Source organism: Rhopalosiphum padi, chromosome 1, assembly GCF_020882245.1.
Source record: "Rhopalosiphum padi isolate XX-2018 chromosome 1, ASM2088224v1, whole genome shotgun sequence".
NCBI classification, from domain to species: domain Eukaryota; kingdom Metazoa; phylum Arthropoda; class Insecta; order Hemiptera; family Aphididae; genus Rhopalosiphum; species Rhopalosiphum padi.
Genome location: NC_083597.1, coordinates 62,161,458 through 62,177,877, shown reverse-complemented (window position 1 = coordinate 62,177,877; position 16,420 = coordinate 62,161,458). Strand labels below are relative to the sequence as shown.

At 25.2% G+C, this 16,420-nt stretch overlaps 3 protein-coding genes across 5 annotated transcripts; 1 reads left to right on the top strand and 2 right to left on the bottom strand.

Annotated features, from left to right (window-relative positions):
* Positions 1-446: 446 nt before the first annotated feature.
* LOC132917081 (acylamino-acid-releasing enzyme-like) lies at positions 447-4,418 on the bottom strand. Of its 3 annotated transcripts, none has more exons than XM_060977626.1 (13): positions 4,163-4,417; positions 3,865-4,079; positions 3,611-3,774; positions 3,404-3,549; positions 3,075-3,342; positions 2,630-2,778; positions 2,361-2,535; positions 2,034-2,285; positions 1,842-1,970; positions 1,536-1,744; positions 1,197-1,276; positions 873-1,088; positions 447-782 (listed from the first exon to the last, which is right to left on the bottom strand). In XM_060977626.1, exons 1-13 carry the CDS (start codon positions 4,169-4,171, stop codon positions 671-673), a joined length of 2,124 nt encoding a protein of 707 aa, XP_060833609.1. In that variant the 5' UTR covers positions 4,172-4,417; the 3' UTR covers positions 447-670. The 3 variants fall into 3 exon arrangements, with proteins under 3 accessions (XP_060833609.1, XP_060833608.1, XP_060833610.1); XM_060977625.1 differs by lacking the exon at positions 1,197-1,276 and adding an exon at positions 1,321-1,400 and having other exon boundaries at positions 4,163-4,416; XM_060977627.1 differs by lacking the exons at positions 447-782; positions 873-1,088; positions 1,197-1,276 and adding an exon at positions 1,397-1,447 and having other exon boundaries at positions 4,163-4,418.
* A 3,765-nt stretch (positions 4,419-8,183) lies between these two features.
* On the top strand, positions 8,184-10,970 carry LOC132931937 (clusterin-associated protein 1). The gene is made up of 7 exons (XM_060998045.1): positions 8,184-8,312; positions 8,447-8,643; positions 8,709-8,876; positions 8,950-9,263; positions 9,438-9,588; positions 9,656-9,785; positions 9,995-10,970. Exons 1-7 carry the CDS (start codon positions 8,291-8,293, stop codon positions 10,180-10,182), a joined length of 1,170 nt encoding a protein of 389 aa, XP_060854028.1. The 5' UTR covers positions 8,184-8,290; the 3' UTR covers positions 10,183-10,970.
* Positions 10,971-12,269: 1,299 nt separating this feature from the next.
* Positions 12,270-15,743, bottom strand: LOC132917942 (ankyrin-1-like). Its single transcript, XM_060978944.1, has 2 exons — positions 15,466-15,743; positions 12,270-14,260 (listed from the first exon to the last, which is right to left on the bottom strand). Exons 1-2 carry the CDS (start codon positions 15,487-15,489, stop codon positions 12,449-12,451), a joined length of 1,836 nt encoding a protein of 611 aa, XP_060834927.1. The 5' UTR covers positions 15,490-15,743; the 3' UTR covers positions 12,270-12,448.
* Between the last annotated feature and the right edge of the window lie 677 nt (positions 15,744-16,420).

The window sequence follows — 16,420 nt, the reverse complement described above, 5'->3', positions numbered from 1 at the left end:
TATTGGCAGGCTTATTAATTAATAATTGGTTTATTCTAATAATTGAGGCACGGTGAGATACTAATTTTTAATTTTGTTTTTAGATATTGATAAGTTAAATTAATCAATTTAAATATGATTTTCAGATAAATGTATAATTGATCTATAAAATAATGATTAAATTATTTGAGATTAACTTATAAATTATTCATAAAATACAAAAATAATAATTCTTCTTTAAGCATCATCAATAAAATTCAACATTTTACTGTAATTTTGTCAAACATAATCATTTTAAAATATAAACAAAGATTGGAAATTCTTTAACTGTTTATGTAATTTTGGTAACCATATAACATATGTCATTAAAAATATAATACTTCACTGTATTAATAATAATTTATGTTTTAAAATATGTCAGTAATTAATTATTTATTGTTCAATATATAAATTACTTAAGAAAGTAATTTCAAAATATATAGACCACTTTATTTATAAATAATGAATTTTAATATAAATTTATATAAATTTGAATTAAATATCACTTTCATCTAAATATTAAAAATTTTACATTACAATAATTAAGTGTTTTAATTTTACTACTGATGGAAAAAAAAGTCATAGATAGGATGTGAATCCATTAATAATATATTATATTTATAACTATACTATATTAGTATAGATTAATAAATTATTCAGAAACATCACTTGAATACTTTTCAAACCATAGTGCCGTGTTTATTGAACTATCCATGTCTGCAGAAACAGTACTTAATGGATGGCAATCATTGTACATCAAAACTCTGCAATAAAAAAAAAAAAAAATGATGAAAAACTAGAGTTAATACAATTTTAACTATACAGTAAAGTAGGTACTAGAATAAAATAGTTACCTAGCTGTAACACCGTGCTTCTTAAGAAGATGGTAATAAGCCAGACCTTGAGACGGGGGAACACGTAAGTCTTTTTCACCAAGCAATAAAAGTGTAGGAGCTTGAACTTTATGAACATTTTTGCATGGCGAACAATCTGCTAATTTCATCAAAACTTCTTTGGAATTTGCCAAGCTATCTACTTCAGAGTGATTATAACCACCTTCTGTAATATCCCTGCAAATAAGTAATAATAAACAATTACTTTTTTTTTTTTAAATTTTAAGTTTGTAGCAGACAAATTCAAGCAAGTGCCAGACGCCAGTTGATAAAAATCATTCTTACCAATCTGGTAAATCAGAAGTACCAAAAAGTGATAGTAAATCAATACAAGGATTTCTAGTAGATACAGCTTTAAATACATTCTAAAATAGAACAAACATAATATACCAATATAAATATAACATACCAATCAGGAATATCTGTTGTCCCAAACATAGTTATAAGATCAGTAACAGGATTCAAAGCACACACTGCTTTAAACGCAGACTGAAATTATATTATTTAAATATAAAATTATTATTGAAAGAGGCTTTCTATATACAAGAAACATAAAATTAAATATTAATTGTTTCATTAGTATACAATTAAATACTTAATATCTCAGTAGAAATAAATACTCACTGGATATTGTCCACTTAAATGTGTTACCAAAAAACCACCATGTGAACCACCATACAACAGTAATTTTCTATTTGACCACGAAGGATTAGATTGCACGGCATTATAAACATCTTTAACATCAGCATCACCTATATTACCAAGTAATGATTCAACATAATCTTTACCGAGCCCTATTGATCCTCTGTAATTGATAAATAACACAGCAAAACCTAATAATAACACATCAACAATAACTAGTAATTAATAACTACAACCAAAAAAACTATTAAAAATTGTAATTAATATATTATTAAAACTTGTTATTACCTATTTGAATGAAGAATGCAGCATCAGCTATAAATGAGTCTAAAGACGCTGCATGAGGACCACCATGAGGCCATACAATCAAAGGACAATTACTGTCTTTTGGTCCATAGAAAATTGTTGTAGGTTTATCTATAAATTAAATTAAATATTTATTTCATATCTCTATGATTGATTTAGTTATTTAAACCTTACTGTATAGAGTATAACCATGCTCAACAACAAAGTTGTCACTATTAGGAAGACTACGAGATGGCGAAATTTCATGAATAGATATAGTGGTAAAATCATACCCTTCAAACATAGAAGGTATTTTGATAGCAAATAATTGTCCAGGTTTATTTAGCGATGATTTATAACAAATTAAAACATCATTGCAAACATCTAATACACTAACAGATTCATGAAATGGTTTTGTAATTGGAAGATAATGAATATCTTTTGATTCTGGAAAATTATTAAAACTTTATATTTTTATAATTTATAATATTTATATTAATAATATGTAAGTGAAACAATTACCAGTATCAATAGCAAATGTATGTATCGAACCACCTTGAGGAGTGCTTAGTACAATAATTTTGTCATCACTCAGCCAACTTCTACTTGGTATCGTTTGATTATATAGGCCATAGAATGGTAATTGTTCATTGTCGACTTGAAGTATTTTATTATCAAAATCAACAACCGTAGTAATCTAAATTTATAATAAATAATTGTATAAAACTATAAATTCATAATATTAAATGCAATTTTGAAAGAATTGGAAAATAAAATGTAAACAAAATTACCTCTTTTGTAGACCAATTACAACACATTAATTTAAAACATGAATGATGCGGTCCATCTGCTAAGCGTTCTAACCATACCAGCTTTGTGCCACTCCTATTGAATATGGGACTTTTCACAGACAATTGTTTTGAATCGGAACTCAGTATAGCTAAAATATTAAATAATGTAAAATAACAAGTGATACTTATAATAACTTTGAAAAAGCATAAACGGAAGGTTCGAAAAAGTTAATTAATGTGAAAAAATAAATTTATACTGCCATATCAACTACTACTTATATTAAAAATCTTCAATTTTTTTAAAATTTATAAATATCTAGTTACATAACTGTAACATATGTCAACCATTGATATATTTACATAAGTTAAGCAATCCTCCAAATTATTTAAAATAAGATTTTTAGGTCATAAAATGTAATTAAAAAGATAAATAATATAAACTTACTATATTCGCCACTTAACGTGAGAGAAAATACATGGCTAGGACGATTTGTACAGTAAATTAGACCCAATTTACGAGGTGTGATTGTATAACCAATTGCCACAACTCCATTCCCATCAGGTATCCATGTTGCAGTTGCAGGATTAACATCATTTGGAATATTTTGAAGAACATCTATGCTATCTGTTTTTATATCACACACAACCAAAACTGGAGTAATCTTTCCAACCAACTGTTCACCCCAATCTTGGCTCCAATCATATTCTTTACCCTACAGATCATTAAAATTAGGTATTAATATCTTACAGTTGTAAAATTATCATTAAGTATACCGGCACAGTGTCATTATTAACACCATCTTTATCAGCTGATGCTTTTGATTTTTGTTTATAAAACGGTTCAGACTTTGGGACTTTTTTTTCAGCAATATAAACAATTTTTGTTTCATCAGGAGACCACTCTAAAGTTCCAAATTCAGCTATAAAATAATAATCAGAATGTACAAAGAACATTAAATTTAATTTATAACAATAAATTACCATCAGCATAAATTTTTCCATGCACATCTAAAGCACTCAAGTCATAATTTTTTACGAGAGAACAATCAGCCCATACTTCTAAGTACTGTTTGATTTCTTTTCCAGATTCCACTTCTCTGACGACACAAAAATACTTATTTGATTTTGAGTAGGCACTTATCAACCTAAATGCATATAATTTATATTTATTATTAATTTAATAGTTTTTCATGTACTTAAATATATTGTCACTATGATTTATATGTAATTTATACTCGTTTGTTATATCAGTTGGTGGTGATACTGAAGTATAAGTCTTATAATTTGAAAAAACTGTTTGACGGAACCTAGTTTTGGCTTGCCTTTCCAAAACCCTTTGAATCCAAACAGATTGAACATTAACAGAAGTTTTTGAGCAATCAAGTATTCTAGCAGATATTAATGCTGGGTATTGAGTAGCTATACGATACGCTGCTACAATTTTATCTAACTATAACGTTACAAAATTAACAATGCTATTGATAGCACACATTGATGTATACATTGGCTTTTTATAATATTTTAAATTCTTACTTGAGACATTTTTAAAAATAGTACTTAAATATATATTTATATTTATTCGTAATAATTGAATATTCCACTAAATAATAAACAAATCCGAATAAACTGCTAACTATGCACGACTTTGTCAGCCTTTGACGAATAATTGAAACTTACAAAAACCTAATACAAAGTTTAGAGCACAAACAACCGTCAATCGTGGTTTAGAGTTGGAGGTGTTAGAATAAATATCTAAGCACGGTTTGATTTGAAGGTTTGAACCATGATATAATTTTTATATAAGATAATAACAGAATGATAAGAGTTGCAGCAAACAAAGGTACACATTTATTTTAATCTGTTTTGTTTGGGTAGTGGGTACACCTTTGGCCGAACGAACACCTCCACCGCCCCCAACTTAATATAAACACCGTAATATTTTTTATTAAAATAAATAAATATTTCAGGTAACAATGTAAAAATTTTGTGTTGGGTAAAAATGGAAATATATATTTTGTTATGACGCCAACATCAGCATATGTTGTTGTTTATATAGAGATGGCATGAAATCGCCTAATAGTAAGCGGAGTCGTCAGCCGTTCGTTTGGCCAGAACGCCCAGAATTATATAATCATAGAATAGATTAAATTTAATCTATTCTATATGTCTGTGCCATATTGATAAAATGACTGTTTTACGTACTCAATACGATTTAAAATATTGTTATTATTTATTATTATTATTAAAGATTAAACTATTATTATTTACAAGTACAGAATGATTCGCCAAACTGTATGCTTTTTCAGTCCTTTAATTTTTCCTTTAATATTTAATTTGTTCTAATTCTAATTCATAGAATATTAAATATACTAAATATCTACCATATTTTTAAATTATTAAGATTTCTGAATGAGCAATGACTCTCGTAATATCGTTTGGCGAAACAAACTTTTTTTATTAAAATTTGATATTTGAACCCTCTTTTGTGTTGTATATTATTAATTGGTTATAATATTATTGAAAATTTGATGTGTCTGATTTAAAGTTCGAACGAGAGTATGCATATATCACTTATTTAAATGTTTATACTAAGAATACTACGGTTAATAGTCGTACTTAAAATTGGCTTTACAAAAATATAAAATAGATAGGTATCGGTATGATATTAAATTATATAAATTTATATTGGATCTTTAAAACATTTTTAAAAATTATAAATCATAAATGTTAATATATTAATAATAACATTCACATTTAAAAAATCACCTAACACATAACTTCCAAACCCATGATAAATTGATAATAGACCTATTATTCTAGATAGGTACCTACGACCTACCTATAAAAAATTAAATAACTTAAAAATTTCTCATCTAAATTTTGATTTTGATACACAACATATTCTGAAAATTAATCAGCTAAATAATTTAGTAATTTACAGTAGAAAATGAGTTGTAATTTTAAAAACAAAATTTTGTTAAGAACACTCCTAGCAGTGTATAAAAAAACTCAATAATTATAAAATATTATGGCCTTTAGAGTTTAGCCGTTTAGGTATACCTACTTAAAAATTCCAAAAATCAAATGTTGAATAACTGCATTACTGCAAAAACAAAAATAAGTAGGTAAGCATGGTTGGTGAATCACTCTATACAATTACAATAATTATTAAGATAGTATGGTACAACAATTAAATCCGTTCATGACGTATACAATAATTTAATAATACGCAATAAACTAATGATCAATTATCAAATACACAATTTATAATTTATATAGAATATAGATAGACGCATTATTGCTTTTAGGATTATGTGAGTTATGAAAATAATATAGAGTCTATATTATAGACCTGGTCTTGTTTATTCCTAGTTTGTAGTTTTCTTAACATGTTTATCTTTAATAACAAATATGCAACAAGACCACCTTCCATAAACGAGAATTATGAACGAAGACGATAATCAATTTTTTAGATGTTAAAAATAGAAATACTCAGAAATTTTAAAAATAATCAGGAAAAAAACATTTGTTTATTTTATTTTATTGTTTTTAATAAATAACAGACTTGAATATTGTTTACCAAACATTCATATTAGTAGGCATTAACGAACATAATATAATTTTTAAAAAAATTTGAATTTTTAGAATATTTATATATTATTATACTATTATACATACTAGTTAGTCGTTTATAGTATTTTTACCTACTTAAAATTTTCCAATATTTTTCGATATAATATGTATAGTATTTTTAATTGTGAGTAAAAATCTTGAAAAATTAAAACAAGGTTTCTTGTAAGTTTTCCTAACCGCAAATAAAAATAAATAAAATACATATTATGAAGAATTTATAAGATTCTAATTTCTAATAGCGATGAGTGGTTTTTTTTTTTGTGAAAAATGATTTGATCTTTAACTACGAGGCTAATGATTTCTGATAAAAAGTCGGATCTAGTTTGTATATAGGTACTTTTGAGAGATCAAAATCAAAAATTCCCAATACTTTTTTAAAAGTAATCGGGAAAAACATGCAGAAAATTAATGAAAACGTGAATTTTTCATAAACTTATTCTTTTACAAAATTTATTTTGTAGTCACATTATCACAATGATATTTTCAAAATATTTAAATTAGTTTTTAGTTGTTGCCTATTTATTCATACACTAAAAAGACAGTAAAATTAATAGTATTGTAAATAGTATTATAAATATTAAGTTTTTCGAAAAAATTAATTCAGCTTGTCATAATATAAGTGTTTTACAGACTTACAGTATAGTGATATTAGCTGTCAAACCGCCTCCAATCAGAATCGTTTTTCGTATTCAATTATTATTTGTCATTGAATTCAAATTTAACACATAGGTTTTATAGGTACCTATATTATACAATGGCTTAATCATTGGCAAGGAAAGTACTTACACTCAACACTTGTATTATACAGCAGAGCAATTAGTTACTTGCCCAGTGTTTTGTTTGATTTTTTTCAAACTTCATTATGAATGTATGCGCTTTTGGTAACTACCTAGAAGATTAAACCAAAACAATTAAAACATATTTTTCAAAGCTGATATCAATAATATACCTACAACCTACATTTATGATTTATGTACCTAATTATGTGTTATAAATTATAATATTCAGCATTTCAGCCCATTTAGATAATGATAAAGTTATATAAATAACCTAAAGTAATCGGAATATAGAGTTTAAATTAAGACTAAACGTAACTTAGAGCCAGTGGCATTTGTCTGAGATTTTTTTTTAAATAGTGCGGGTTAGGTGGTGGTTGATACTCGATAGTTCCCCTAATTATAAATGTATATGATACTCAATAGGTAATCAATACTAATCTAAAATACGAGTACAATTTGGTGTATCATATTATTATGCGTTAATTATATAAATTTATGTTAGCTACCCCCCACCATTTTTGCGTTTATATTAGTGGGTGAGTCCTTGGTATATTTTTCTTTGACTCCGAAAATTTTTAATTCGCCGCGCCATTGTTTAAAACGGTAATGGGAATACAAATCCTCAGGAAAAAAATCCCCTGAAAAATAACCCCCTAAATAAACTATCACGCGTTTATTAACATTTTAACGATATAGTGCTGTATAAGATATAAAAACTTCAAATTGATAAATTTTTATTTTAAAAATATGTATTGTGACATTGTGTTTATAATTTTATAAATGATATACCTATTTTGTTTTATTAAAATTTAAATGTTTTTAATAAATCATAAATAATTTTGTAATTGGCGTTTAAAAAATTGAAGTGTAGGGATTTTTATTCCGAGATTCGTATTCTATTGTAAAATACAGGATTCGTCTAAAACTATATTAACTAATCTGAATCATTCCATACGAAATATTACCCCGTAAATTTAGTAGATATATACAAAAAATATAAAATATGTAAATTGAACAGAATTATCGTTTTAAGTGTAAGGTTCCTATATTTTACAATTTACAATAGAATACACCTCCGCTGAAATAGGTAACATAAGCCTACTCGTTGAGCCATAGCAACGAGTAGGCAGGTAGTAACAACAAATACTTCATTAGCTTTCGCCAGAAGTATCTACATAAGCAATAACCTATACATACCTATTTGTTAAATACTTATAAGCATTAAATATAAAAATACAGTAATATTAATATGTCTTACAGGGATTTATTTAGTAAGTACCTAATTAAAATATTTATTATAAATTGGTATTTGGTAGTAACTAATAATGATAATGACATAACTATATACCTAATATATACCTACCAACTTTTCTAAAACGTTTGTCATTACAATATACTTTTACAGAATTCACTGAAGTCATGAGATCATTAGGATATCATCAACAGATATCTATGGATAGTTTTCATAGTCCAAATTTTAGTTTAGTGTCTGAAATTTTATTTTGGTTGGCTTTACGTTTTGAGCCTGACACTAATTTACCACAAGAAATTGAAACATCTGAACAACGAGTTTATTTCATTCGCTCAATTGTAGAATTTTTTGTAAATATAGGTTGAATTCTATACATAACTAAGACGGCCAACAAAATAAAATATTATTTGTATAGGTTCTCAAGACCAATATCAAGTTAAATGTAAAGAAACTATATCAAGCTGATCGAAATGCAGTGGGTGAACTATTAAAAATAACTGATTTGCTTAATGATGCATTAAACAGAAAACAAATTTACGAGGATGAAGGTTTTACCAAATTGGAAACTAACTTAACTTATAAAGTATCGTATTTCAAATTTAATTTTTAGTGGACATTTTTATAATTGATAAATTTAATCATTAATACTATGTTAGGCCAATGAACTAAAAACGACAAGAGAATTGGCTTCTAAAATTACTCAAAAAGGTGCTGAATTATTTCGTTCTTTAGAAGAAGAAAGCGAACTACGGCCAATTAGAGATAGTCGAGTTAATGCTGCATTGGATATTAATGAAGTTGAACAAAGCATTAAGACACTAATTCAGAAAACAAAAAAAGAAACTGAACATACTAGAGATTTGATAAAAAATATTTCTGCAACTGAAGCCAATCTGGATGCGAAAATTACAAAACGGCGAGAAGATTTAGAAAGAAATTCAAAGAGACTTCAAACTTTGAAACAAGTGAGGTGCATATTTAGGACAAACACAATCATATATTATAAAATAAAAATATTCAACATCGTTTAAAATAAATTATTGTTAAAATATAATTTGTAGATTATAAATTACAGTATACTTACTACTTTACTAGTTACCTACTACTTAGGTATACTATATGTTTTTAAATATTTTTTTTAAAGGCCAGCGTTCTTAGAAGAATTTGAAGATTTAGAATCTGAACTCAGAAACTTATATCAAGAATATATTACAAGACAAAGATGTATAAGTTATTTAGAACATCAACAAGAACAGGTCGCTCAGGCAGAACTAATACACATACAAGAACAACAAGTAAATTATATTTAATGGTACCTAATAGATTGAAATATGAATTAATATTTTTTATTAATAATATAAGGAATTAGCTAAAAAAATTATTGAAAATAATAAACAAGACGATGATTTAAAACTATTGGAAGAGGTTAATAATGAACCATACAATAATCAATTTTTAGAAAATACACCAGATATTAGTATTAAAGGGAGAGGTAAGTATAATAAAATACTATACTTAACAATCAACGTTGATTAAAATATTCAAAATATACCAACTGTATACAATAAGTACTAACATCTACTTATAATTGTTACATAAGTTAAATTAAATTATAAAACACTTTTTATTTTTTTTACTAAATAGCAATTTTTTAAAAATATACAATTGGTGAATTAATAAAATATTTATTTCTATTTTTAGTTAGTAGCGCAGCTACAAGTAGAAATCGTGGTATGTTTGGCCGCTTATCAGACAGTGAAACAGATTCTGATTTAATGTTGGACGATGAAGAAGATTCCAATATAATGGCATCTGATGGAGAACTTTCAACTTCTAGAGCTGAAAAACTAGGAAGTATTCACAGTGATAGTGTTGATAGTAACGACTAATAAGATTGATTATATTTTATATTTTAAATCTAAAATTTATTATATAAATATTTATAGCCACTTTATTTATAAATAATGAATTTATATAAATTTTAATTTAATATTACTTTCATCTAAATACCAAAAATTATACACTAAAATAATTTAAGTGTTTTAATTTTGCTACTAATAGAAAAATAGTCATATACAGGATGTGAATCTATAAGACTACAACTAATACACATTTATAGGCTTATAGCTATACTATAATAATATAGATTGATTATTCAAAAATACCACTTAAATAGATACTTTTTAAAAAATAGTGCAGTGTTTATTGAACTATCCACATGTCTGCAGAAATAGTACTTCATAATCATGAATGTTAATCATCGTACATCAATACTATGAATAAAAAAAATGATAATTAACTAATGTTAAAAATTATATTATTTGTCTGTAAATTAAATATGTACCAAATTTATACATAATATAACCTTCATAGCTACAAATATCAGAAAATTTACTAAAAAAAGCAAGTGTAAATAAATATTTTTTATGTAGATCTAATAAACTAACATAAAATCTATATAAAAATCATCAGTATTTATACAACAGTTTTTGAAACTGTTACCTACTGCTTAATTTAAATTCTTAGTAGCACCCACACTTTATACAGTTTATTTTCAGTATTAGCATCAACACATCGTCAATGACAAAAAAAATTAAATTGCTCTAAAATACAATAATCTAAGAAACATGTACATATCTATTGAATAATATATTAAAATAAAAAAAATAATGTTTAAAATGCCATATATATTTATAATAGATATTAAATTTTACTTTAACAAAACATTAAATCTCAAGTAACATGTTTATATTATAGTTTTAGTTACCTACTTATTTTGCGTTCATGATAATAATAAATTATTATAATTTAAGGTAAATTAATACTTTACGAAGTGAGAAAGTTCTCTCAATTTAGTTGTTTGTGCAGATTATGAATTAATTGAATTATTAAAGTTTTATATAACATCAAAACATTTTCCTTGTACTATACTTGACCATTATCTTTAATGTGAAAAGCCAGTAAACTTTATTTAGTTGTCATTTTTTAATATGTAGTTTTGTGGACATATCAACATAGTATGTACTAATGCATAGATTCTTAACCTTTATAATCTATGTATAAATATATAAATGAATAGATATAATTTTTATTTTAAATATATTTTAATGATAATAAATCTAAGACGTAATACTACAAATACTATATTAAATGATTGTGAATAATCACTTTTTCTTATAGTCAAAAACAAATGTTAATGTGACATTTGCTGTTGTTTTGATTCCAATATTGCCTTGAAATCTTGGACCGTATTTATTTTTGGATTATTAAAAAAAAATTCACAGCCATTCCGTGGACCCCCGAGTAACCATCTATATGACCCCCGGTTAAGAACCTTTATACTAATGCTTTTGGAATTAAAACTTATTAATGGGTATAATGTTATAGTATGAATTAGTACCATTTTTTCTACCTGAAAAAAGTTAAAAAATATTAATTGTAAAAATGAATCAACATTTAAATGCAAATTATACTGTTTATTTTTAAATACTTATTTTATTCTTAATCACATAGCATAAAAACATTATACTGTAAATAAAATATAGCTTAAAATGAAAATCCTTTTTATACAAAAATTTATAATTGAATTGAAATATTTTATACTTAGGAAAAATTATTTTAAAATTCTTAAATATAAAATAAAATAAAGAAAAAAAATAAATAAATCAGTAAGTCAACATTCCAGTGAATAAAAAACAAAATTATTTAGACATTTTTCAAAATAATGTACTAGTTTTCTGTGATACATATAATTAATACTTCAATAAGTTACTATAATTAATAATACATTTTCAATTAAAAAATAGTTCTTTTACAATTTCAATTATTTGAATGTTAAAAATATGTTCATATAAAATAATTAATATTGAAATAATACTCTATGATGAGACAATCAGGTGTAAAAAAAAATATATAAATAATAAACACAAAAATTTCATCACATAAACATTAATTGAGTTACAAATAATTAGTAATATTTAATGTTATTTAAAAAACATCTCATTAAAATGAATTACTTGTTAATAAAATTGTTTGCTTCTAGTCTAAAAATATAATATAAAATAACTTAAGGTATATAATTTTAAAATAAAATATTACTTTTTTGAGTCCAAATAATCAATGTTATAATATGTATGTGAAAGAGATAGTAATATTTTATAAGTTAGTCTTGTTATTTGAAGTATAACATGTAGTCCAATTCTTCAATAACAACTTCATAATTTCTGTATTACCATTTTTTGATGCAGATTGTAATAACGTAATACCAGCATCATTTATATGATTCACGTTTGAACCTTTTTCTATCAGTAAGCGAACTAATTCTATATCATTTTTAAATATTGCGTAGTATAATGCTGTATTTCCTTCTTCGTCAAGTAGATCATCCCATGTTCTAACATATTCTAGTAAGAATCGGGCAATATCACAATGACCTAATTGTGTAGCATATCCTACTAGATTTGATATAACTGACACAGGTGGTTGAACACGTTTAACAAATAACTTAATTATTTCTAAAGATCTAGAAAAACCAATTATCTTAAACCAAAATATTTCATCCTTTAAAATTGTTTCATTACTTCTATCAATCATGATTTTAATTATGTGTATATTTCCAGAACGTAGAGCAACATTAAATAAATCAGTATCAATACTAAATTTATATTTATTCAATAAAAATGTTATCAACTCTTCATTAGCACTTAAGACGGCATTGTGTAATGGTGACATATTGTTTTTATTTCGCCAATCCATATTTGATTTATTCAAGCATAATAACTTCACAGCATCAATAGCACCGCGTAAACAAGCGAGATGTATGGGTAAATCATTGTCTTTGTTTGGAATATTTGGATCAGCTCCATGTTTCAATAAAGTTTCAACCATTTTTTCATTTCCATTACAAGCTGCATAATGTAATGGTGTATTACATTGCATAGTAATAGCATTAACATCCACATAGCACTTTAATAGTTCTTCCACTACTAATAAACGATCGTGTTTGGCTGCAAAATGTAAAGGTGTTACTTTGATGTTTGTTTTTTTATTTGGTCTAGAACCAGCAGCTAATAATATTTTTACAATTTCCCAATGCCCTTGATATGCAGCATAATGTAAAGCAGTAAGGCCATTTTCATCAGTTTTGTGAATATCTGCTTTCATTTCAACAAATATTTGAACAGAATCAATACTTCCAGAAATAACTGCATGATGTAAAGGTGTGTTACCCTCTCGTGTAATACCATTTTGATCACAACCTATTTCTATCAGCTTTCGCAGTAATTCAGTAGAAGCTTTAAATAATGCAGCATAATGTAAAGCATTCCATTTTTTGACATTTGTGTGTAAAGGGCAAATACCACTTTCAGCCAATATCCAACTGTGTTCGCTTTTTTGATTTTGTATGGCTAACATCAAGGAATTCAAGGAATCTGCTGTAAAAGTCTTATTTACATCAGCGCCATAATCAATTAATGTTTTCAAAATTATTGGAGTTGAAATTGATGTTGCATAAATCAGTGGTGTACCAACAGAACTTGATGTTGCTTCTAAATCAATATCAGAATACTCACATAAATATTTAACAATAGTTACATTTTCAGACTTAACAGCCAAATGTAGTCCCGTGAACCCAGTACCAGTAAAAGAGTTCACATTGATGGTAGGAAGTCTTAGTAAAAATTGAATCAAATGAAAATTACCCATTTCGATAGCTAAATGCAAAGGTGTGTAATCTTTTTGTAATTTATTTAATTTATTATATAACGACATAAAATTTTCTACAGTACTTGTGGTGCAAATATTTTTGTTATAACTTATTTGAAACATTGAATCAAATACAGGCAATTTTTTTTCGTTAAAGCGACTTTGGGAAAGTTTAAAGTTTTTAAACTTATTTTTCTTGTTGTTTGAATTTGGTAATGGATCTTCAAAACATTCATACTTGAACACGGGCATCATGCTTACCTAAAATATTATTGGTATTAAAAATACATAGTTTAACAACATATACAAATGTTTATAAATGATTTTGTATCATATTGATATAACTATTATATTTTTTGAATAATCTACTAAAAATTAAAATATAATTTAAACTTTTTCTTGGTTATAAATTAAATCAAAATAATTAAATACAAGTCATTCTTCTAAAAAAGTGTTCAGAAAAAAATACATAGCACACTTAACTATATAAACTTTTCATAGGAATAACAAAACATATAACTGATTAAGTATATTTTTAATATGTAATAATAATAATACCAACTTTATTGCAACAATAACATATCATTACATATTATAACATATACATTTACATGTATAAGTAAATTATAAATTTAAAAAAATGTATTAGAAAGTTTAACAATATATTATGCTGGGAAAAATGTAAAAGGTATATCTATACCTTAGTGGCAAACAATGGAACCCTTAGCACTTGAAAAATAATTTTTATATGTAAATATTATAAAATAATAATTTATAATACAACAAAAATAAAATGTAGTTATCTTAGATATATTTTTGGCAAGAGGATGGAATCATTTTATTTTGTGCCATGGTAATAAATTCACCCACTCACCACTCATAGAAGTTTAGTTAAATTCACAATTGTTATGCGTTATATTCTGTGATTATACCTAATATGTTTATCTATACTTAGGCATTAATTTATATAGGGTCCTAAAAAAAAAAATATTTTGTTTTTATACGCATGCCTGCCATTTCTTAAATAACTATATTTATATTCAATGAAATTAATTTATATTAATTTATATTATCATATAGCAGAAACTACCAATAAGATTTCTTCCTAGTTTTTACAAAAAACTAAAAAAAAGTAAGTAATTTATAAATGAAAATAGGTGTAGGAAACAAAAAAAATGAAAATAAATAATAAACAAACACAAAAAGTATAGTATATGTATTAATGTGTATCTGCTTGATTTGACAAATTTTTACTTCAAATGTTATTTAAACTGGCGAACAGATACGTTTTATTATAAAAATCGTATTACAACTATAGTTATTAGATAAACATTATTTATCTGTTAATATTTAGAGATTGGTACTATAAATTATAATAAACATAATTATATATAATATAGAAAGCTTGAACTTTGAATACAGTCTCTTACGCGGAAGTTAATAGTTAGGTAGATTAGTAAACTTACTTTAGCACTGTTAATATGATTCATTACTGACGAAAACAAAATAAAAGTTCTGCGATAAAATGTTTTTAAATAAAATATTATGGGTTATAAAAATATATAATAAATACTTAATAGTTAACTGTTAATATTATTATTCATAATTCATAATTCATAGCAAAATTAAGTCATGGTTAATTCATAATATAAAATCATGTGTAAAAAGATTCACCAACTACTGAACAACGTCCAACGGTCATGAGTATAACTACTATTAACTGCACTACTGTTACTGTGGGACTAATGACTATCTACTATCTAGTGTTGTAGCACAGAATAGATTAAATGGTTGTAGTGTCTGCAGCTGCTGCCATAATGTAATAATACTCACAAAATAAACAAATACCAAGGACAACAATTTTTTTTTATATAATTTGGGATTTCCATTTGAGGACTTATAATATGATAAAAACAACTATAAAGGTTCACGCATTCACGTCCATCGAGAATTCTGATAATATTCATACATATAATAAATAATGATAATGACTAATGACAAAATAATTGAAGCAATAATAACACTGACGATCAAACATTTATATTTAATACTAGTTCATAATTTATAGAATAAATGTTATATATAAATTCGGTCCAGAAGGCCAGAAATAGAAGGAAATACAAATATTGATTTGGTGAAAATTAAAATTACGTATAATAATAGGTACCTAAATACGAAATTACCCGATTACTTGAATGGTAATCGGCCAAAAAGTCCGAAAATACAAAATGTTTTATATAATTAATATTTATTTTAAAAACTTAAAAATTTTAAAATATAGACATTATATATTATACACATTATATTATTATATTTATTTTTATTTTCTTATTATCATAATATCATTTATGATTATATAATTTTAATTTACAACATATTAGAACAACAATATCAAAATGTATTTGTAACTAAATACATTTT